Raw genomic sequence first — 25,169 nt, 5'->3', positions numbered from 1 at the left:
TGGTAAAGTTCACAGATTTGTGATCTCTTGAGTGATTCTGTCTTATAATACTGAGTGATATGAATAAGAGAAACAGGCACTGCAATGTATTCTCTATTATTTCTTTAAATTTCATTGTGGCTTTGAAAAATCCTATTTTGATTCACTACTGTTGGCATTCATTTTATTTTATTTTTTTGAATGGAATTATCATGGAATTACACTTTCAAGCAATTTTAGGAACATGGGCTGGAGTTTCTGGTTTAAGTCTACTCCACAGGAATATCAATACAATTAAAAGATAATGTGCTTGAGTTTAGCCTAAAGACATTTGGCATTTTGAGAATAAAGTCCAAGCTGTATCTTTTTGCTTTCCATTTGAGGATATCTGCTGTCTGTAAAAACCTACATACTTAATAGTACAGGGGCACTTCTTGCAGAATGTTTTGAGGTTTTATTATGAAAATGTCAGGGAAAAAATATTTACTGAATAATAGTATAAGACTATAGTAAGGTTTCTATACTGAGCCCAATTTATGAAAGATGTATCTTAACGTTTGGTTTTCTTAGTTTAGAAAAATATAAACAAGAGCTGTGTTCTGGCTATCACCAAAGCTGTCTGCAGTGTTTAACTAATTAATGTTGTACTGATACTTTACCTACTGACATCAACACAGTTATTTTTAAAATGCAGTTTTTGGTGCCTTATTGCACCAGCCATGAACAGAAATCTGTACACTTATATAGCAGTAATTACAGCTCAGTGCTACTGCACAACAAATTTCAAATGATGTAAAATTTGCTCATCTTGGAATTGGTTTAAAAGCTGAAGACAGAAGAAAAAAGGCAATAAAAATATGCCCCTTTTCCCTTAAAAAACAAACAAACAAACAAAAAACAACAACAACAACAAACTACCAACGCACACCACAACTAGAAGCTATTCATTATCATGTTCTGTAAATGTCGTTTACTTCATTGATGTCAACTGTTTTGTTTTGTCTTTATCTCATCTCTGTTTACATATCAAACAGTGCTAAGTGCAAGGCAGCTATTCCTCACTAAACAGTGTACATTGTCCTCTCTCATTCACATGACAGATCTAAAGAAGTAAAAATGTTGGTTGTAATTTCTTATTCTGCGACTTTGAAAATGTAGGCCAGTTTATTGGCATTTATTTTTGAAAGCTAATGTTTATACACTCAATACTCTTTGTCCCAGCACTTTTGAAAAAAAAATATATCTGAAAACATATGTAAAGCTATGAACTCCTTCACTCTCAGTCTGGTAAAACAGTCCTTAAGTTCAGTGTTTAGTTATACCTAAATTAAAACTTGGGATGCAGCAGGGGACAGCGAACTTTGTAGGAAAATATGGTGCATTTCAGAGAAAGACTTCACAAATGTTTAAAGTGAGGACAGTAAACTGACCTAGTTTTTAGAAAGCTGATAGTATAACGGGTAACATTTCATCTGGAACTAAAATACATGTGAGCAACTGCAATTTCTGCTTAGGTTAAAGTAAAAATTAACTGAGCTGGCAATGTTGAATTTTTGGTGATGATCACTGTGCTTAATCAGCGTTGCTACCCTGAGCTGGATGGGAAGGAGGGATGCAGACTGCACAGGCAAAAACCACACGCTTTTCACATGATTGTGCAGGTACATGGTTCATTGGGCAGCACTAATAAGGGGAAGGAAGGGATTTAGTTTGTTAATCCATGCTTCTTAATACAATGTCACATTAAATGACACCCACAACATGCATATTGATTGTGTTAGAGCTGGAACCTGATTATGAAATACTGTTTTACCCTCCTATGACGTTGACCCTCTTGAGAATTTTCTAGCGACAAAGCATCAATTAATGAAGATTTAAGACTTTGTAATAAGAAAAGTCCAATTAACACTGGCTTTGGTTTAGGCATATTATCTAAAGATAGGTAAAGTTAAAAGATAAGTCTTTGTGGCTCATTTTGGAGTGTAGCAGAGACACCTCAAATGATGCTGAGCAAAATGTGCTATAGTTACTATAGGGCCAGTAGTCCCTTTGAGATAGTTAGTCTCACTTACTGTGCTTTCCTCTACTACACCTAGTTCATATAGGTATAGTTCAGGAATACTTCTGTGATACTGCATTACACTGTGTAGAAATAAATCTATGGCGTGCGGATATGCCTGAAAATTATATAGGTAATGCTTAGGGCAGCTTGAGGACTAGGTCTCCAGTACTCCAGCACTTATCACCTGCTCTGTATCTTAAACACTTCATCTGTTTTTTCCCCCCTTTATAATGAATCAGAGTGCAAAGTAGGGTGCCAAGCTATAACTTCTGATTCTACTTCATATTAACATTTATTATGCTACTATTCAAGTAGAATCAGTGGGATGAAGCACAGGTTTGAAACTAGTTACACATAAATGTTTCATTGAATTGGGACTATAAGCAGTAGTGCGATAAATTTTCCTACTTCATAGTACATGTAAAACTGGCAAGAAAAAAAAAACCTTTGCTTCCTTCTTGTTATTCCAGTGGCCTGTAAACACTAAATGTGATTTCATGATGTGTATCATCTGTGCTTTTAGAACAACTGATGCAATATTTTATAGAAGCTAACACAGAAAGGATACTTGTGCATTTTTAAATGACACATTTTAATTAAGGTCAAACTGTAATAAAAGCCTTTACAACACCAGAAGCATATGAATACTTCAAATAGGCATATTTGAATCCATTTGGTCTAAGTGATGTGTTCTCCTCCAGGATATAAACACAGTGTTGCCTGTAAAGTGTTGCCTGCCTACGAGATACCTATAAAGCTGAGACTTGTCAACCAGATCATGCAAAGCAAGTGGCAAGCCAATTCTTTTTGCTGCCTGTCAGCACAATTACAAAGAATTTGGATAGCTCTGTGTGGTGGTAGAGGTATGCAGGAAATCATATCGAGGATGAGGATGATAAATTGAAACAGTCTTACTTCATTTTTGTGTTCTGCATTTCTTTAACTGGACAGCACAAAAGGGTTTGGAGAACTGCTGCATGACAGGTTTCCACATGGTTACAGTATCACATTGAACAGGAAAGTGGAGATGAGCTGACTTGTATAAATAAGTAAATACAAAGTAACAGAATCACAGTTTTAATAGCTATTTTGAATTATTAAGTAAACATTAGTTTTATTTGTAAGTCATTTTTATGAAAGAAATGAGGAATTTTTAGACAAAATCCAGGATTCATTTCTGATTCATGGCATCATCTGCAGTGGCCTGTATTGCACAAGTAAGTATTGATACAGAGTCCTGTATTTAGTTAACTATTTGTTTATGTTAAATATTTATTCTTAGCTGCTTGCAGGTGAAAATTATTTACACACTGATCCTGGACTCCTTTTACCAAAGTAAATATACTGCAGAGTGTGGTCAGTTGTGCTAGGATAAGAGTTGATACTATTCTTTTTCTCTGGGGTTAGCTAAGAAAAGTAGAGAAATACCAGTAGCAGAGAACTGACACATAGTCAAATGGTTTGGAAGAAGAAAGCACAGTACAAATGTCGTAATTGCTCACAGGAACCAGATACCCTGATATCTCACAAAAGAGCAGATTATGACATTCCACTCTTCTCAGGCCTTTATTCTTTCATTCTCTCTCTCTCTCTTTTTTTTTTTTTTTTTTCACCAGCTAAAGGAACATAAACAGAGAAAAATATTGTTTTCCTTTACCCTTGGTTTGAAAGGGGCCTCCAGAGATCGGATCCAACTCTTTGTATCTAGACAGGATCTGCTGTGCAAACAGACAGGTTCTTTGAAAATCTATTGCAACGGCTACACAAAAGGAAGAGAAGACTTACTGATTCGTACACTAATGCCAGGACAGTTTAGCTGTGTTCTCATTCATGTTCCTGGTTCTTACCAGGAAGATGATTTTATTATTCCCAAATCTTGAAACTTGCCTCTTCAGCCTCAGCGTGATGTTTGGAATAAGAAAAGTTTCCATGGTGACTGTTTCAGCCCTATCTTTTTCCCGGTTCATACAATGTAAATACTAATATCTAAATAAAGTTAGATTGAGCTCATTTAGTATACACGTTTACCTGGAAGCCCAGTAAAATTTTCCAAAATTAAAATCTTATCTTCCCTTACTGTTTTTATGTGAGAAAATATTATTTTTAGTCATCCTGCTAGAATTACGAATAAACAATTCTGTGCAGAAGATACAAGCCTTTTATAATCTAGATACAAAATCAAACTTAGTAGAATTAGCATGGAGATCTTGTTGCAAGTCACAGCACAAATCTTGACAATTACTGACACAGCTCAAATGGGATTGTATTTCTAAATTCCAGAATTTCGTCCTCTGCCACCACTCTACCTCCCCACCCCCAGCTATTTCGAAGATTAAAAAAAAATCCAGAAGTGGTCTTCTGTCAGTTTCAGTCCAAAGAAAGTGATGAAAATGTCTGGATATATATATATATATATATATTTTTTTTTTTTTCTGTTGGTAAACTGTGAATATTAGTTTTTCTTAAACTTTATTATCTCGCTTTAGAAAGGACTATTTAGAAATTGTACAAATATTTATTTCCAAGGTGAGAAGACATTTTCCTTTTCATAAAATAATAAGGCTGTGCTATTTTAACAACTACTTTTTGAGGCAGTGTTATATCAGACATTTTCTGGGGTTAACAGATAAACTAGTGGAAAGAGTTGCTGACCTAAGCAGGGGTATTGCAGTACACAAATACATACTTGGGTAGGGTTCTGACACTTCAGATTGTCCTGAGTTTAGAACACCATCATTGGTTTTTAAACTATGTAAATTTCTAAATAAAACTGATTTGTCATCAGATATTTTAGTTGTGATAAGAAAACTGTAAGAGCCCAGGTAGTTTGATTTTTGTGTTTGAGAAGCTGTTCAAAGGTCAAGATAATGTCTCCAACTGTTCAAGACTCTACCTGTTCTTGGTCTCTCGCTCTTTTGGGGTGAAAAGGACTGTTTCCGTCAGGTTCAAAAATACATAAGTGAGAAATCAGTTCAATATGTTTCATAAGATAACTGATCTTGTCAGGGGCTTCAGGAGGTCCCTGAGCTTTTCTACTGAAGACTTTAACTGTGATATGTGAAATCCTTAATTACCACAAACATTTATTGGGCTGACTTACAGTCAGCAACTGACTTAAATTCAAATACCGTAAAGTTTCAAGACTAACAACTAATCTTTGTGTTATGTTTCCCTTGTATCAAGCCTTCAAGCTCTATGACAAAATTCAAATGAGACAGTACTCAGCCTCTGTCAGGAAAGGAATCAAGTAGCAAGCAGCTGGATGTTAACCTAAAAAAAAAAAAATCCTTTTCTTTCATCATAGTGCTTTAACCAAAAATTTTATAGTGATTTAGAACCACTTAATGATATAACCCCGCCAAGAATTCTCTTAATTATTCATGACAGAATGTATTTACTTCAGAAAAGCCTTCTGAAAAGAAATGTCCATCTGGCAAAACAGGCTTCCTCTTCTCCCCTAATTGTAACCCAACTTTAACTGTCCTGACAAAAGGGAATTTCTGATCAAGCAGAGGCTGCCTGCTAATCTCTTTCAGACAGCTTCACTGTCAGATATGAGTTGAACCACTATAAAAAACTGTATATTTTTGTATGATAAACAGCATTAATGTATATTTATACACATGACATAAGTATGTGTTCTTAGAGAAAAATATTTCCAGTGTTGGATTCTACAAATGCAGAGTGGTTAGGTGTCGGGATAGTGTTTTGCTAATGCGTTACTTGTTCTATTAGCGAAATATCAAAGTTTGTAACAAACCTCAGGAAGGTTTACTACCATAGGGTCCCTGTGATAACATTTGACTTTGTGATCAGTCATGGGGACTAAGTTTTTTCTTCTCAGCTAACAAGAATAAACAATACTGCCTGAAGTGCTTTATGACGGTAGTTGTCTAAACAGTTGGTCAGGGCAAAATATCAGTCGTCAACCTTTTTTTTTCTGGAGATCAGAAAAATTCCCTGTGTGACATGTGATGTACATCAAACAGTTCAGACTTCCCTTGAGAGACCATGATAACCGTGGTCTGTAGATACAATGACTATAGCTGATAGATGCATCAAATTCTGATTAAAATGTGACCAGCTTTTCAACATTGGACAGTAAATCCATGGCCAATCCATGGTTGTTTTCTGCCTTTGCTTTGACTAAATTTACAAAAGTCAAGAAAAGCTTATTTTTGAAAGGCTGTGGTGTTCTTGACTGTGCTAAGCTATTCTGGCTCACCACAAGGAAAGCAGAAAGTTGCAGAACTTACCTGGGATTTGAGACATGAAGGTTCAGTATCTCCACATGCTCTAAATGCTTTGAACTCACTTTGAAATGGACTGCCTGACACACTGAGTGGGGAAGCAAGTTCCTTATCTTTCCTGTGGATTGTGCTGACTTTCCTACTGGTTGTGACAGTAACCAAAAAAATGAGTAGCCTCTTCTGAAATAAATTCTCTAATTAGCAAATTTTATTTTATTTTATTTTATTTTATTTTATTTTATTTTATTTTATTTTATTTTATTTTATTTTATTTTATTTTATTTTATTTTATTTTATTTTATTTTAATCTCTTCACAGATTTTATAAAAGCATAACATTCTGATAGGAAAGACTGAGAATAAAAATACACTTTCACCTTTTGTAAAAATTTTGTGAGTCCTACTTTTGATTGCCTTTGCTTTTTATGTAAGGAAATGAAATGACTTGTTTTGTTTGTGTTGAATGAGGCAGATTACTTCATTTGATACATTTGATACTAAATGCTATTGGGTTGCAGTTCAAAAGAAAATAAATCAATTTAAGTTTAATCCAAATCAAATATCGCTTTGCTGAGTTTTTGGCAGAGAAGTATAAATGTGCGAAATTAGTACCATTGATGATGGCTTGTAACAATTCTAATGAGAATGATAAGGTAAACAATAATTGTTAACTTTTGGGGGCAGTTAATACAAAAAGAGTTTAATGTCACACTAAGCACTTAACATTCTTTGGCACCCCTACCTGAAAATTTGATCTATCTCAGTCCAATGGTGGTTGAGAAATTATAAACTATGATAATATGTATACAGAAAAAATGCTGTCATTGATTTTTTTTTTTTTCTTCTAAACAGTCTTTTTTTTTTTTTCCTCCTTTGGGAGGCTGGAATGGATGAGAATGTTACAATGCTGTAAATTAGAACTGTTAGAAGAAAAATCAGAAAGAAAATCTGTGTAGATAGCCTCCTTTATTCTTTTTGAGTAATTATGTCTTTTGCAGCATTGTTTTATTCATAGTGACTGTTCTCTACAATTATTGATTAGTTTATCTTCTTAAAATAACCCCATTTCGTGGATCAGTGACTTTCTTCTGATTTGAAATAAACAGTTGCTGATCACATGTGCATAAAACTTTTTTGCCTGCTGATAAGCTGTCTGTCAAGAGTACTAGTCCAGTGCAAATGTTGACATGGTAGCATTTAAACAGATGGTAGACAGTCAGTGGAAAGGAGTTAATTATTAGAACTGCATAGGCAGGTTAGTTCATTACTTCTACCAGAGATATAAACATCACTTGCCTGAGCAGCTACCTTCCACTACAAGGCTCAGCTTCAGCCAAAATCTGAGAAACTTTTTCTAAGGCTACTGTAAAGATGTGAATGTGCATTTGCAGAATGAATTCACACTCAGAGATAAGCAGTTTTATATCAAGGCTAATAAAAAAAAAAACAACAATCAGTAAGACCACAACGTGTGCAGCCTACATGCGCTGGGCATTATGGAACGTCACCTCTGGCTTGTATAGCAGTAGCACCTCTGTTCCTCAATTTTTCAGTAACAAAGAATTTAGGATTCACCAGCTCTGGTTTGCATCTGATCACAGACTACCTGGCTGGAAACTTACAGGAACATTGCACACAATCTAGTAACAGCATAAAATTTCATTAATATGATGGCTATAGCACCATAACTTACAATAACAAATACGTAAGTAAAAGTAATAACCCAAAGTTACATGGTAGGTTCACAATGGAAATTTAATCCCTGTTCATCAGTAACAATGCAATTCTATCCAGACCACTTGAATGTCAAAAGACAAAAATTCTCTATAAATGAGAGAAAAGCTATACAGATTTAAGAAAATATTTACAATTTATGGAATAATGATGTGTCTGCAGTGAAAGACTATTTCATTAGTATTAGGACTTAACACCATGAGACATCTCTTTTCCCTTTCCTTGTTTTGGAGGAGAGGTAACAATTTAAAATTGTTTTTGAACTCTCGTTTTTACATATCAATAGATGGTAGTACTATTAGTAGTACTAAAGTTGTCTCAAGCCTTTAAAATTGTTTTTCCTTTCCTTTGGGGCTTGAAGGTGAGAAGAGGTGTAGCTCTGCTACGCTGTACATTTTATGAATTTCTGGGGAGTTGTATGATATCTGTGAACATTTCTAAGTACTCTACACAATTAATCCACACTTAGTAAGCATATACTTTATACTATAAGCATATGACAATTCAATGTCCATATCTTTAAAGCAATGTTCATCTTTTATTAGTCCTTAAATAGTTTGGAAAACTAGTGGGCCTCATGACATGCTGTGAAAGGACTTAATTGTTTTTAGACTGGAGAAATTGTTTCTAAATTCAAGTGCACCTTACAAAAAGTCCAACCACGTCCCTTTCTGAGTGCACCAGCACATCTGCTGATTAAAGCTTCGGGAGATTTATGCTGGGAAAGTCAGATTGTCTTCCAACAGGCATGTCCTGGCAGATGCTGCAGTTTATTGCCGGGTTGTTGGAGCCACAGGCGTCTGGTTTGGCGGGTACCCAGTTTGCCCCCCTGTTGTATCAGCAAGAAACGTTCATGCTGAAGGCAAAAACTGCCACATGTTGGTTCGTATCACAACTCAGCTTGTTCCTCCAAGGGAGTGAACATTCTGGGTCACTTTTGCTATGCTGCCGCCTGTGTTGCGATGATTTGGTAGTGTTCACACACTTTTTTGCTGCAATGATATCCACCAGCACTTTAGCTAAGCTAAACTGAGCTAATTACATGGGGTTGCTTAAATAAGAAAGGTATACAATATTCTCTTGACAAGGACAGGGAAATGTATTTCCTGCTCAGTACACAGAAAGAGACAAAGGGTTCTTCAGAGAGAACACCAGTGAGGAGCCTTTTTTGAAAGAATGGCCATAAGCTTCCAACTCCTCCAGCCATTCAACGTTAGGATGTTTTGACAGCAGAATAGATGCTGCTGTAAATCTCTTAATTACGGATCGAAAATGACACAGACAGATGATGCACAGCACTCAGCTGGTATAAGCTCACACAGCAGTTCAGAACTGTGGAAAATCTTCTGCTGGATTAACCTTTATGCCAGTGTGTTCTGTGCCAGGTTCAGTGTCAGGTGTATTCTAGCCTCCTTTGAAACATACAGACAATGTGAGAAAACAAACAAACAAATAACAAAAAACCAACAACATAAATGTGGCACGCACTCTCTATCATCTGCTCCCACTAGTTTGACGGATGTGCAATCTGTATTTACCATTTTTGGAAAAAATGTCATGTTTTTAGTAGAGTCAAGGAAACGGTACAGGGCTAGGGCAGTGATGATCACAGCACCATGTTCTTAAAGGTTGTGTTAATTCACAGGCTTTAGCCACTGTGATGTGAGGCTTGTTTGTACTTGAAATATCTGCTAGCTGAGTTCTCCTGTGGGTGCAAAAACTGCTTATGTACCCAGGCACACGTTTTTCCCATCATTCTTTCTCTGACCACCTGCTGAGGTAACTTATAACAATATCAATCCAAACTAACTCCACGCTGGTAAATCCAGTATTAATCTACTAAAAATGCACAGTACCTTTCATCCTGTATATCTTGTAAACCTCACTATTGGCTAGAAAAGTGTAAATATTAAATCATTCCTTCACCTGTTTCTAAAAGCTACATCACAAAAAAGATGACCTTTATAAGAGCCACCACCTTTACAAGAACTTTGCCAAACTCGCAATGATAACATTTTTATTTTGGAGCGGTGTCCTTCACAGTTCAATTAGAATAGGATTGTGAACATGAATTGTCAGAAATTAAAACCGTACTTTCCAATCTTTATGTGAGAGATCAAGTGAAGATAAAATAAAACTTTTTTTTTTTTTTTTTTCCATTTTTATGACTTTTTCATGTCAGCATGACATAATTAAAAATCAGATCTTTTATTCAGTCAGTGCATTCTTGGTGATTTTGACTATATGAAGTTACTAGAATACTTTTAAAAATCTGGTCCATAGATATATTACAAGAGGGTCAATGGATTGTTGTAAAGGTTAGATTGCTGTTCTTTTCCCTAGTCTTTTGTACTATACTATTTGATTATTCTTTTTTTGTTTAAATTCTGTTTTGTTTAAATTGTTTGTTTGTCCCTCCATCCATCCATCTGTTTCCTCCCTCCTCTCCATGAGTTAGCTGCTGCACTAGATGTTCCTGTTTGTCTCTTCAAATCGTTATTTTTGGGAAGGATTTAGAAATAATTTTTGCTTCACAGTGTGCAGCATAAGGGTTGTACACTTACTACTCTATGTACTCAGGTACTACTTTATTCTAAGAGAGGCTAAGTATACCTGTCACCCCATTCAGCTGCTAGGGGAGTGAATGATCATCATGCGATCAGGCAGATAACAGCTGATCCCTACCCTAGCCATCAGGAGGGCAGTTTGAATAAGCCAGAGTTATCAAGAGTCTCCTCAAATTTTTTTTTTATTTTTTTTTTTCTGAAGGGGAATCTCTGGTAGTGCAAGAATGGCAAAAATCTCAGCAGTATAAATTAAATCTGAAGTTTTAGTTTACAAATAGGGCTAAAGTTGAGAGCTGGGGGAGGCACAATGATTTCTTTTTTAAGACTTTCTTTCTGAGATAAAAAAGGGAAAAAATCTGAACACAAAAGTGAAGCAATCTCACTTGGCTAAGAAATGTGAATTTTTGTCCATTTACTCATTGCATTTTGTCTATATACATGGAAGTTTCACAAGTGTAGTCTGTGATTTAATATCGGCATTCAAGGAATGTGAAATTAAGCAAGAAATTAAGGAAAGAAGTGAGGAGCATTCTGTCACATGTACTGTTTCCTCTGAAGTTTGAGAAATATGTGATAAATCTCTGATTAGAGGAGAAAAGTTGTCTTTTAACCTCAACAACTTGATTTTGCACCATCATTGAAATACTAAATATGCCAGTTTTCTTCTATGCAGGTATCTAAACCAGAATGTGCTAGAAGAGACGACGTTAACAGCCAACCCTCAAAACAGGGAGAAATTAGCTGGGTTAAGACAAGCTCTAGGTGCTATAGGATTCAATAGCCTGGTAAGTTACACAAATTTATGTTATTTACAGCTAAAATCAGTGTTACTTAGTTGAAAGCAGGTTGTAAGGAACTGTCACTGATAACCTTTTGTGGGGGAAAGAAGCATCTTTCTGTCTTCCATTTTTTTTCTGTCGGTAAGGACCTTGAAACAATTTACAGTACTAGTTCACTCCAGGGAAATTACTGTAATCACTTTTAATTAGACACAGCACCAACAATGTAAATCTTTTTCATTCTTAAAGATTCACAAAACAGCTTCAAGGTATAATGCTCTGAACAATTAAATTGCATAGATAAAAAGAAACAATCAAATCCCATATGACAGAAACCTCATAAAACCCACAGGAATTTTTCCCCTTCCTGATTATCTTCCTGTCCCTTTTAATTTTGTGAAACACACATTCCAAATGCCTTTGCTAGCAACACCTGAAAAGAAATAAATATATATTTATCAAATAAAATTAGAGCAGGAAAGAGTTGACTTAACCCCCAGAAAGCAACAAGAAGATAGGTCTGATGTCTGTCATCAATCCTAAAATGTTAATGAAGAAGATAATTTGGAAAATCCATCAAGAAAAGGTTCTGGAGGACAGAGGTGTGAGAGGAATCAGAAGAAATGGAGGGCTGAGTATAAGAGCTTATATAAACTGTGTAATTCCCTTCAAGATACTAGAATATTTAACAGACTCTGCATATTATATATATATATATATATATATGCTATCTAGCACACTATAGCTGGGACACTTCTACAAAACAAATATGTAAGCAACAGTAATTTCAGAAAAAAGTAAAATCTTTTCTTCACCCCTACATGATACTTAGCACCATAAGAAAAAAACTGGGGAAAAGTTTATGTGACAGTATGCTAGATTATCATAAGAGATGACAGATGGGCAAAGCTTGTAATAAAAAAGGATCGTCAGCAAAAAAATTGTGACCCTGTGCTGAAGTTGTTATTGAGGTGTGAGGTAGAGTAACTTCTGCAGTGATTATGCATCGTATAGTTATTTGTATTCTCTAGTTAAGGTAGTAACAAATGTTCTTTGGTAACCTCTGCCACCTTTTAATATAAAGAAACAATGGTGGTGGTTTTTTTCTTTTCTTTTCTTTTCTTTTCTTTTCTTTTCTTTTCTTTTCTTTTCTTTTCTTTTCTTTTCTTTTCTTTTCTTTTCTTTTCTTTTCTTTTCTTTTCTTTTCTTTTCTTTTCTTTTCTTTTCTTTTCTTTTCTTTTTCTTTTTCTTTTTCTTTTCATGAATATTCATGTGGCTATGTATGAAGTGGAACGCATATGTCCATATTTAACAGAATTATTCTTTACTTCTACGTCTCAAGCTCTGCACCTGTAGTATTGAGTAGCAGAAGTTCCATGCTTTTCCAATAACCCAGCATTTAGTTCAGCGTTCACAGATGATAGCTCATCTCTAGTACTTTGATTAATCTTCCTGTTCCATTGATGAAAGGCTTTGGCTCATAATTAAACAGTAGAATGCAGAATAAATCACATTTGGAAGCCTGCAGAAACAGTCTGAGAAAACTGTACAAGAAAAATGGAGTATTTGGGATCCATCACTTCACTTCACTTTGAGTTCATAGAATCATAGAATGGCTTGGGTTGGAAGTGACCTTAAAGATCACCAAGTCCCAACCCCCCTGCCATGGGCAGGGACATCTCCCACCAGACCAGGTTGCTCCAAGCCCCATCTAACCTGGCCTTGAAGACCCCCAGGGATGGGGCATCCACAGCTTCTCTGGGCAATCTGTGCCAGTGCCTCACTACCCTCTAGAGTTCTTGAAAGGAAGGTATGTTGCATCTCAGAAGCATAAACAAGCTTCAAGACTCCTCTATATCCAAGTAGCATCAGAATAATCATTTAGTGAACTAGATATCTGTGGAGTACCAGAGTACTGCAGGATGATTTCCTGTGCTGGATATTAGAAAGAGATAATGTAGGTAAAACATGTCTCCTGAAATTACTACCCATTACTTCTGAGATACATGGAGAGGTTTGTGTGTATTATTCCTTTACTGTCTAGTCACATTCAATAATAGATTATCTTTTTGAAGAACAGCATAAATATTCTTAAACAGTCTTTAATGGAATCCTACAAAGTACCTTAATGTCTATAAAAAACTTGTCTTAAAGTTGAGGAAACATGCATCTTAGAACACAATGCAAATGTGTTTGAGACTCTGGAACCTGAACTAAACCTGATGCCTTACCAAAACCACCAAAATAAACAGCTATTTTCCCCCTCCTGCAAGTCAGTGCAGTACAGTCATCCCCAAACCAGTTCTGAATAAGCTAACAAGCAAGAACTATGCTTTACTAATATGGCATTCGATCTTGCCTAAGAGCAAGAAGCAGGGTGTATCACCCTAGTGTGAATGCCAGATTAGTGTGGCAACTCATCTGTGGTAAGAGCTATCTTATTCAAAGTTTGCCTGTAAAAAGAGGCAACAACGTATTGGGTTGTTTTTATATCTTGTTTTGATATCCTTTTTAATCTCCAACTTTGTGATTGTGAAACAGAAAAATATCCTGTTGCCCTATGTACGTCTATCTCACATGGTATGAGATTGAAGTTCTTGTCTTAAAGTATAATTTCAGGAATCAAACTATCAAACACCCTGTAGTCTGTTTCACAGAAATACTTATGCATTTAAAAAAAATAATATATTTTTTTTAACCTGTAGCTTCTGAAAACAAATGAAAAGTTCTCCAAGCTTAGTTTTAACGTGTTCAGAATTAATTGCAGACACCAGAGAGTAAAGGGAATGTATTGTCAAAATATTTCATTTGCAGTGTATTTTTTAATCTTACCCTGCAAATTCCAGTAAGTGGGACTTGCTGTCAGTTCTACTGTTTCAGTAGAATCAGGCTCTAAATATAATATTTAAAAAAAAATATTTCAAGTAAATTTGCTATACATAATGCCATGCAATGATATGGTGGATATCAGATTTCCTGTTTTATAATTTTAAAGGAACACCATTGTTATATAACCGACTTTAAAAAACATTGAAGAACACTCATTTTCCGTGTCTTAGATCTTTTTATTTTATTTTATTTTTTAATTACTTGCTTGAATTTAAAAACATTAAAAGAAGCAAAGAAACAAAAACATTTGCTTTCTTCTTGGTGTGGTAATAATGAGGCCAGGAAAAAATAGCCCTTAAACATAATGTTCTATTTCAGAACATTAGAGACATCTGAAGATAGCATGCAGTCGTGGGGGGTAAGTGTGTGAGCAAGGGGGTTGCTTTTGTTTCCTTCCAATCTTTTCTTTCTGCAATCCTGGTAGGAAAAGCTGTGCTAGAAACCAAGAACCTACTGTAATTTAAAGCTAGATGCTTTGCTTGTGAATGCAGTTGGCTGAGGAAAAAACAGACCTTGCTATTCCCAGATAGAGAATTTGTCTTAACGGAAATTCTCTGTGGAGAAGATATGTTTATTTTTTGCAGAAATAATTCATCCAGTAAAGATATCTCAGTGTTATTACACACACTGTAAAAATGTTTCTAAACTCAGTAGTTAATGTGATTTATATTAAAACAAAAGTTAAAAAGGTAATATTGTTTTAAGTCCTATATGGATTCCAGTTTGATTTGTAAATCCAAAAGTTACTGTTAATAGTTATCTCATGAATACTTTTTAATTTAGCAAGTGGCAAGGATATAAACTACTAGAATGTGCATTTCAATAGAGCATTGCCTTTCACCAGTGTGCCCAACAGATCTCTTCTTTGTCTTTAATTGTGCATGAAACACATGCAGGAGGTGGAGAACCTGTTTGTGATTCTCTCAGCAATTCTGCATCTTGGAGACATTCGTTTTACGGCTCTGACAGATGCCGAGACAGCCCTCGTGTCGGACCTGCAGCTGCTGGAGCAAGGTCAGTGGGACACGACCTGCCGGCACTGCCTGCTTGGCCCTGCATCGGGAAGGTTGTGCCAAGCCACCGACAGATGGAAACCCAGCTCCAGGGAGACAGCCAGCTTCTGGAGCTGTGGGAAGACAAGCACCCAATCAACTTGGATGTTTTATAAACTCCAGATTTTTATGAGACTAAATAAAATGCTAGGATTGCGAATTATCCAATTCAATGTCAGATTTAATGGTGTTGTTTGCCAAAAGAAGTTGTACAGTGCACTTTGTGCAGCCCTCTTTTAAAACACTCTTGTGCTGCTCGTCAACAGCTGAACAATTTGCATTGAATCAAATTCCTTTCAAAATCTGTGTCTTAAGAAGGTCTCATGCTTTCATGCTTTGAAGTTTGCCCTGTTGGTCACTAATAAATCTCCTCAAAGTGGCTTATGGATACAGATTGTCAATAAATAGCATACCTTAACTGTAATAGGAGAGAAAGTCTGCCAAGCACTGTGGAAAGTCCTGAGTAATCTTTAAAGAGGAAAGAGAGCTGTAATGTAATATCCAGATACACTCCAACTTCACAAAGTGCTGATTATAGTAATCCATTTTTATATGTTCATTAATTCTGATTACTCCTGTGACAGCGCTCTTTTCTTTAATGTGTGGGTTCTTTCACTGTTCAAAAAATAACATCTACATAAGAAAATCTATTATAAAAATGAAATACGCAGTTCAGCACAAATTCTTTAAATTCTTTCTTTAAATTCTCTTTTTGTTTCAGTGGCAGGGATGCTGCAGGTTTCACCAGATGAGCTTGCTTCAGCCTTAACAACTGATGTTCAGTATTTTAAAGGTAATCTTTTCCAAGCTTACATTCTCATAGATAAGACCTAATGTCATTTTGATCCTTCTGATTTGAGAATTTTAAAAGCAGATAATTTTTGTTCTTTATTTTTCATGGTCTCATGAAAAATAAATTCCTCTCTCTGAGGAATATGTAGGATTATCCACCATGCAATATGTCAGATCAGACCACTGAATTAGAACTGTCTTTGTAACATGGAGCAAAGGAGCTTTACAGTCTGACACTGTGGACTCCTAGCTTTATTAATCTTACAAGTATGTCAAGATGACAGATTAGTTGTTAATACTAAGAACTAGAGTCAACAGGAGTGTCCCTAAAAACACTAGTTTTGAAGAAGTTCTCTTCAGTAAAATGCTAGTTGTGTGTGATAAGCATACCCTTTTCTATTGAAAAGAACTTCATGTTTCCAAACTGAAGATCTTGTGAGTGTTAATAGTCTTTCATCTTTCACTGGAGGCTTCAGAAAGAAACTAGTACCTTGTATAGCTGTGGCAAAGGAGAAGTAAAATGGATGGAAGGACTTACTGTAACTAAAATTACTTAAAGCGAGCTTTACATATTGTTTTATTTCTATTTTCTGATTTCTCTTTTAGGAGACACAATAGTACGGAGACACACTATAGAGATTGCAGAATTTTACCGGGATCTCTTGGCAAAATCTCTATATGGTCGTTTATTTAGCTTTCTAGTTAACACAATCAACTGCTACCTCCAAAATCAAGATGAGACTGGCAGGTATGATTACCATTACAAACTAATATCTGTGTCATTATCTGTTCAAATTCAAATTCATAATAGAAACATGGTGCCATCATTTAATGCATTTTATGATAGCATGAAACTGACACTTGAATCCTTAATGCTCACTGGTCATTCCTGGAATGTTTCAAGTTGCTTCCTCAATTACAAGTTTGTTTGTTTACTTGTTCACATGGCTGAATATGATAATTCAGCCAATATATATAAATACAGTTATCTGCATTGGTGGTTAGAGTTAGTAGTCTTTTAAAAGTTGACAATACAGAATGAAGTAAGCCTTTCAAAAAGCAAAAATCTGCTTGATGTTTAGTTTGTGCAGAATATGCTAGTTTTGCCCCCCAAATTTCGACCTTAGCACTGGTTATTAAAAACAGAATTTTGTTCAAAGGCATTAAAATGAATGTTTAAACTTCACTTACTATTGAATACAAGTTGCTATCCAATGTGGTTTTGTAGAAAAAAAAAAGAATGCTAATTAGCCTGCATCACTGTCAAATATGCATCACAGTCAAGAAACAGGAAAGAAAAATAAAAAGAAATCTCAGTATAATCAAAGTAGCAAACTAAGACAGGAGACCTAATTAGATGAGCATATGCATGTATGTGACTTAACCAAGATTTAGCATCTCATATGTGCAGGTGGACTTTCTTATGAACATCAGGTACAAGATGTCTTGGCATTAATGATAAATGGAAATCCACAGAAGACAGATGTGGGACTTCCAAAAAGGAATAAATAATTTTTCCTTAAACTGTATCTGGCTTGGCTTCAAGGGATAAATATTTATCAGGTGTAATCTTCTAGAGTTGTTAAGTTCGAAGACTTTGCAGTTATTATTTTTTATTATTTTATTCTTGTCATATTTGTAGACCAATTAGTACTAAATCACATTTCTCTTCTTTAATCTTGACTAAAAGAAAAGGCTACCGTACCTGAGAACCTCAGAGTGTTTTGCACAAAAAGAAAGCTTTCCCTAGTTGTATGAAACACCACAATGCCTACCTTCCCACTGGAGGCAAAGGAAAGGTTTTCCAGTAATCCTGAGTGTTTTTATTTGCTGTTTCTGACTGTACAGCCCCTTAGAATTGCAGGCACCTGGACAATCAAGCTAAAGCTACTTTCCAATCCATGTGTTAATTTGAAATACTGTGTTTATAAGGAAGGACAGTGGCATTGGTCATGTTCAATTCTTCCCCATTCATTCCTGTACCTTATAGAAAATAGGCTTAGCTCAGCACTTGTCTGTCTCAAACAACAATACAGCTCAGGTACAGTGAGCTCATTTGTAGTGATTGTTGAGGAAAAAAAAATTAGAATCAGCATATTAAAAATCTCTGAAAAATATTTGAAATTTTTTTAAATGTGAAATTGTGCTATTTTGACATTCCACATCTCACACTTTTTCAAAGTAGGGTGTTGTGTATCTCTGTTGTTCAGTAATGTGACTTCTAGATATCACAGGATCTTAAAATATTGAAAGTCAAGTCAGTTTGTCAATTGTTTACCTTGTATTCTCCTCTTATTACAATCATATGTGCCTGAGGTGACCTGTGGAAATATTTCTTTGTGAAATTATTTTCACCCGTCTGGTAACTTGTAGGCTATGTGATGTTGTAAGTCCTAGCTAAAATGCAACAGCTGTTTGATGTTGTCAGGAACAAAGAATTTGCAATAGTTTTTTATTATACATATACTTGAAAAAGTGGAATTCTTTGTTGAGCTTGGCTAATGGGAACTAATAAGCTAAAGATATATTGGCAGTGCTGACAAGACATTACATTTTAGCAGGCCAAATTCAGCCTAAGGTCCCTTTCCAAACTTGAAGACAAATAGCTTATTTTAAGTAAAAATGAAGTTAATTGTCCCTCATTGATATTTCAACCTCAGTTGCATTTGCCAGCTTGAGATAGGAAAACACCTCCCTCCATCTCCAGCCTTCTTTTTGTCCAGACTAATCATATTGATTTACCTGTCATAGTAAATCAAGGCATAGCACAGGTTAAGATGCAATTTGGATTAATGCAAGTCATTGCCTGGATCTGTGATTTGTGGTTTGGATTTATTTCATATACGTTTGAGCAAATCCAGCAATTAACAGTTTTTATCTCCAGTTTGGTGTGCTTTTAATAAACCTGTACTTAAAAATCCACCAAAGATCTCAACTATCATGGCTAAATAAGGCTGACAGATTTCAGGCCATGCTTTATTTCCTGGCTAGAGAGTTGCACATTTACTACTTCCTGGACAGGATGAAACCCTCATCACAAATCTGCAATAAGGTTTCTAGCTTAGTTCTCTTGTTTTGTTGTGAGGTAGCTTAACTCTACTTCCATGAGAATTTATGAAACAATAAAATTAGATTTATTGGCTTGGTAACTCTAAGAAACTTCTGACCTTGACATTTTTGAGGAAATTAGTTACTTGTTTTTAACTTTAAGGTGAAGCTACTAGGATTTTTTCATTAATATTGATTTATATTTACCATGAAACAGCTTGTGGCTGGTTTCAGGCAAAGTAAATGTGATGATTGCCATTAGATCTAAGGGAAGGGGAGATGATTTCATGAAAAGCTGCAAAGACCATGCCCTAGAGATAGAAAGTATAGAGAATAAAATTGTTGCCCTAATCCAACAAATGCACTACTTTATAATACCATTCAATAAATACGTACTAAGGGTTTTTAATGACAATGTAAAGTGAAATAATACACCTTCAGAAATGTTGTTTGCCTTCATAAGAAGTCAAGATGGAACTAACTTATAGCCATTGATGCTAGTTTGTACTGGTTGCAAAGTACTTTGAAATTGATTACTTTATTCATCTTACTTGATATTTTTTTCAAAGAAATCCACTGGGGAGAAACTGTTTTTTGTAATTGGAAGTTAGAATGGAATTACAGGAAAGCTATGAAAATTTCTCACAGGTGTTTATCATTGTTTTTTTCTAATGATTACTACTTACGTTCACTCATTCATACAATGACTTTGTAGTCCAATTATTTTATCATTTTAAAAGTCGTCTATGTGATCTTTTTCCCAAGACTGTTAACTGTTAAAAGTTGACTTCTGTTTTTCTTCCATTCAAATGTATATGCTGATTTTCTGTTTTTAGCTAAAAGAGACTAGAGCTGTCAGGATTGCCTAAATGTGGCATTTCAATGTATTTAATTGCACTTTAGGGAATTTGGATCTGATGGTCCAAATATTAGTAAATCAATATCATGAGATGGTGTGTTAAGAATGCTTGACTTATTCTTTAACAGGACTTTGCATTCATGGAGTTTTAAGGATGCCTGTGAACTCTTTTGAAATATATATACTTTCTATTTTCTTATGAAAACCAAGCTAATTAGATGTCTTTGCTTTAGAAAATCTAGATATTGTCTTCCCTGTCTGCTATTAAGAAGAAGGCACTTTGTTTTACCTAGTTAGCAAAGAGTCTCTCTGTTATGTGCCCTGAAGATGGGGCTAATGCCAATATACATGCTGTGTTATAGGTAAGTAAATGATGCTAGTGTTCAGCTAGGTGCTCTGTCTGTAGGTCAGCCATAGGACTTTCCTTTTTCAAATATAGCATATAGAATATTCCTATATCTGTATTTTCTGAAAGCTTGTGTGTTCTGGCCGTGTAATCTTATTCCCAGTGCAGTTCAAGTATTGCCAGAGAGTAGCAGTGCAACATTTATGTGGGCAAAGGAAAGATCTCCCAAGTCTCATTCACTGAATTTTTAATACACTTCATCTGATTTATACTATGATCATGGGTGAGATATTTCTGAAACAGAAGTCTGCCCAACTTAAAAAAAAATAAAAATCTGAGCATACACTAAAACTTTTATTCATCTATTATTGAACCCCATAAAAGCATGCAGAGAATGCAGGAGGAAGAGGGGCAGTTCCTATTCAGAATATGAGCCCACAACATAATGAGAACTGTCTATATGTGAACATAGGGGAAACTTTAAAACATACAAACAATACGAAACATCTAATGCAAAATTGTGTGTAATATTACTTTGAGATCATACAATATTCTGTGTAATATCATATTTTGAGATCTGCTTCAGTCCGGATCATTTCCAGAGTTTTATTAAGCAAGACAGCACCATGTCTTAAAGCAGATTTTGCTTTAAAGGTAAAAGTGTATGTAGAGAAGTGTATGTGCTAGTGATGAGAGGGCTATAGATCTTGAGTCTATTAGCAAAAGCATTTCTTCTTTTCTACCATACTTGTCAAGTTACTAAAGGAAATGTCTGTTAGATGCAGAGTCAGTATTCCCTTTTACTGTGTCCAACCACTGCCTATCTGTACCTCTCACACTTGGTTAGAGTAACGTTAAAAGAAAAATGGCAGGTGTTTTGAGGTCTCTTCCAACCTAGAAAATTCTGTGATTCTGTGTTGAGTAAAATAACTGGGAGATGTGGAAAGGTCACCAAGTCTCTGAAAAAAAAAAAAAAAAAAAAAAAAAGATCAGAATTTAAACAAAAATCTCAGAAAAGTTGCTCTCAAAAGTCTCAGAAATTGTTTTGTTTGAGTAACTTTTTGAGATGAAGAACATTTACAACTGTACATCAGCCCATGTCTGATGAGCACCCTTCAGGTGCTGTATTTATGACAGCAGGTGTAATCTGTCCTCCTGGGAACACTGAGGGGGTCTAAGTAGGATTCTGAGTGTGGCAGCTCTCAGCTGAAGGCTTGGTTATGTATCTCACCCTAGAAATATTCAGTCATTAATCACTATTGCATCTGGTTTATCCAGATCAGACATAAGTGAACTAGTTTCCTTCCTCGTTAGTAGCCTAAGTTGGAAGAAGAGCAAGAAACATTATATCTGGGGCAGATGAAAAGACATGTTAGATCAGACTGCCTCAACAGATTCACTTCACTGCTTTGCGTAGGCACATTATGAAAAATAAAAATGGGAATGAACCTTATGGATTTCAGAGCTGAAAACCATCTGGGATGAAAAAAGAGTGATCAAATAACATCCTGTAGGCTTGTCTGAAATGATGGGTCAGAAGTATTGTAAAGGGAATTCTGTTCACCTCTACCAGAAATGGCAAACGGGTTAAAAGTATCTCTTGATGAATGGCAAGATACCTGCCAAGACAGTAGATCATCAGACAGGATGTCTGGTATATGTGTATTGTTTTTAAGAATTGCCAAGAATTTTTATGCAGTTTCTTTACAATGCAACTTCTAAGTGTACAAGATCAAAAGGTGTTTCTAGTCTGTGAGGAACATATATGCAGAGGGAATCATTCTGAAGAAAAAGGAAAAACCAGAGACATTGTAAAATATTATTGGTTGAAAGGCTGTTTTGTAAAATAACAAAAATCAAATCAGATGTAGTTAAGGTCCATTGTGTGTTTTAAGTATTCACAGCTATGTAGTGGTGTCAGAGATGGAAACTTTCTTTAAATATTGGCAAACTACTGTTTTCCTAATTTTTATGCTAAAAAAGTACTGTGAAACCTGAAAAAAAAATTGGTCATATTACCAATACATTAATAAATACTACACAAAAAGAAAGTACTACTTTATAATTGAATCTCATTTCCATACAGAATACAAATGCATAATCTTCTCTTACTTTCCAAATAAACACATAATATTACATAATGTAATTGAAATCTCAGTCCCCTGTATCTTATGATAGCTATTTAATTTATACATATTAAATATTGAATGTATGAGAAATAATGTTGAAAAGTGTAAATGATGTTTATAAACCAGTAAAAAAGTACAGTAAAATAAAGGAATAATGTAGAACAAAAAGTGCTATTTTCTAATATTTGTTCTTTTGGACATGGGCAACATGCCCTTTCATTTGTAAACATAGGATCATTCATGCTTTATTCTGCCTTGGGGATCTCTGCTATGATTAATTTAAGAAAAGTAATTTTACTGGAATTAATATGATTGACAGCTACCCAAGAAACTATATATGGACCCTCCCTCTAAGGATAAATGTAGTATAGAACAGAGAAAAATAAAATAAAGCCAATCTTTATATGTAATTACAAATAAAACATTTAATTTGATGTTGCCCTGTCTGTTGCTATTTAATTTGCAAAACTGGGCAATACTTAGTACAGAAAATTACTGTCATTCTCAGTGAAATTTTGCATATAAACCCACAATACAATAATAAATTATCACTATTCTAGGGATACAGAGCCTTGTTCATTATATTTGCCCTGTAGGCAAGATATTAATTATGTAAAACCTTCAGCTCTTTTCATGTAGTGTGTGCATCTTCTAATAATACAAGGCGAAGATTATCAGGTGAAGTTCATCAAAATACTGGGCTGACATATTTTCCTGTTTAACAAAAAAAAAAAAAAAAAAGTACATCTCCATGAAAATCAAAATATTTCATGGAAATCTCACTGTTTTGATAAAGAATATTACATGAAGTAGTCAATAGGCTGGCTGCTAAGGCTTTTCCTGGGAGTTCTAGAAACTAGAGCACTAGGTTCTTGTTTTGCCTAATTTATAATATTTCCATAGGTCAGTTTGTTTTTCACTTTTCTTTATGCAAATGTTTACGTATTTCTTGAGAAAGAGAGACTAATTTGACTAAATAACAATCATGGCTCTCAGCTGGGATGTAAGCAACCAAGCCTCAAATCCATTCATTGAATTAGACATAGAAGGGGTAAGCTGTTGCATCAGCATTATGTAGATCTTAATAATTGTGAAATACGCGATATTTCAGTGTTGTATTGCCTAGCAGTTCCTGTTACACTTTCTTATGAGGAAGGCAATAGCTAATAACAAAATACTAAAGTAAAAATGAAAACCTATCAAGTATCTTGAAATTCCAAACTCCTTTTTTTTTTTTTTTTTTTCTAGAACTTATTCAAACAACATAATAATTCTGGCTTTTGAATGTTATTCAGAGGTACTTTATTTTTAAAATGTTTAATTCTTTATAAAAATGGACCAGTCTTGTTGAAAACACATTATGACAAGGAATGCACATCCATCCCTAATCAGTAACACTTGAGAATGAGGCTTACATTTTTAAACACAATTTAAATCACACGCAGAGAAGGAGGTAGTGATATATTTTTATGCTTCGTGTTGTAGAAATTCCCTTGGAGGCTAATCAACCTCATGATAACCTCTTCTGCCCAACAAAGTCATTCTAGACAAGATTTATTATGCAACGTCCAATGTCTGACATTTATGCATATAGCCAGTCTCGTGACGATCAGTAGTGCGTTGAACTAGTATGCCTTAGAAATGAAGACAAACTTCATGGATATCATTTCTGAAGAAGGCTCTATTAGTCTCTGAGGACTGTTTTTTTCTAGTCTGTTTTATAGTAGTCATTTTTTATTATTATTATTTTACTATTTTGTTTGTTATATAGGATTTGTTTTCAGGGCTGGATCTTTGCCTAATTGAATGGTAATGTTTTATTGACTATAATAGAACTGTACTGAAGTACTTTGACAGTGAATCACTTTTTTTTTTTTTTCCCTTTACCTTTATATCTTGGTATGCACATAGATTTAGGCAGAGAAGAAGTGTGAAACAGGAAGCAAAAATATGGAAGGAAAACTAGATCTCAGAAGCAGGAGGCTGCAATATTACTTGTATGCATGCAACCTCATACATTTTATGTTGGAAACGAGAAAGGAAAACTCATATGCTTTAGAAAGTGTCCATATCCTTTCTCATGAAACCGAAAGATTTTTCCTTTGCTATTTTTTCCTGCTCCAAGAGATCTATTGGAAGTGGAAGTGGAAGTCTATAGTGGAAGGTCGTTCATCCTGCTAGCAGATCATTTCACACTGAAGAAAGTCGCAATGCATTCATATAGGCAAACTGAAACTTTTTAATGGCCTCTTTTCATTTTCTCTCTCTAATGGTAATGTGAAGAACATGAAGAAAAAGCTCAGCTTCAGCAAGCCCAGCCCTTTCATATAATTTTCTCAAATCCTTCCAAAGCAAGCAATAGACTATCCCAAAACATCAATTTTAATCCCTGTTAATGACCTTAGGTTCTTCTCCAGATCTGGATGACAATGGCTTAGTCCCAAGTAAGTACAGAGTAATAACACCTCCGTCCTTTTCCAATTTTTCCTGTTCAAATCCTAGGTGACTACCTAGGATTTTCCAAAGGACCTACCTATCTTTCCACAAGCCCTAAGTAAAAGCCCTTCCCTAAATACATACGGTGGTGTATGACAAATCAGATGCACAGCCAACAAGCATTTTTTTATATGTACAAAAAAGAAACATCTGTCTTCTTCATGCCAAAATCTTGACTGTTCTTTCTC

At 35.1% G+C, this 25,169-nt stretch overlaps 1 protein-coding gene across 1 annotated transcript in view; it reads left to right on the top strand.

Moving 5' to 3' along the window:
* MYO16 (myosin XVI) overlaps window positions 1–25,169 on the top strand; it is a 283,087-nt gene that overhangs the window by 143,806 nt on the left and 114,112 nt on the right. Inside the window, exons 16-19 of the mRNA XM_084292547.1 lie at window positions 11,265–11,376; window positions 15,156–15,273; window positions 16,033–16,104; window positions 16,710–16,851. Of these exons, the coding sequence (XP_084148673.1) occupies window positions 11,265–11,376; window positions 15,156–15,273; window positions 16,033–16,104; window positions 16,710–16,851 (444 nt within the window). The remainder of the gene's footprint in view (window positions 1–11,264; window positions 11,377–15,155; window positions 15,274–16,032; window positions 16,105–16,709; window positions 16,852–25,169) is intronic.

Source organism: Netta rufina, assembly GCF_964035555.1.
Source record: "Netta rufina genome assembly, chromosome: 1".
Classification (NCBI taxonomy): domain Eukaryota; kingdom Metazoa; phylum Chordata; class Aves; order Anseriformes; family Anatidae; genus Netta; species Netta rufina.
The sequence above is the reverse complement of the archived record's forward strand: the minus strand, read 5'-3'. Positions and strand labels throughout refer to the sequence as shown.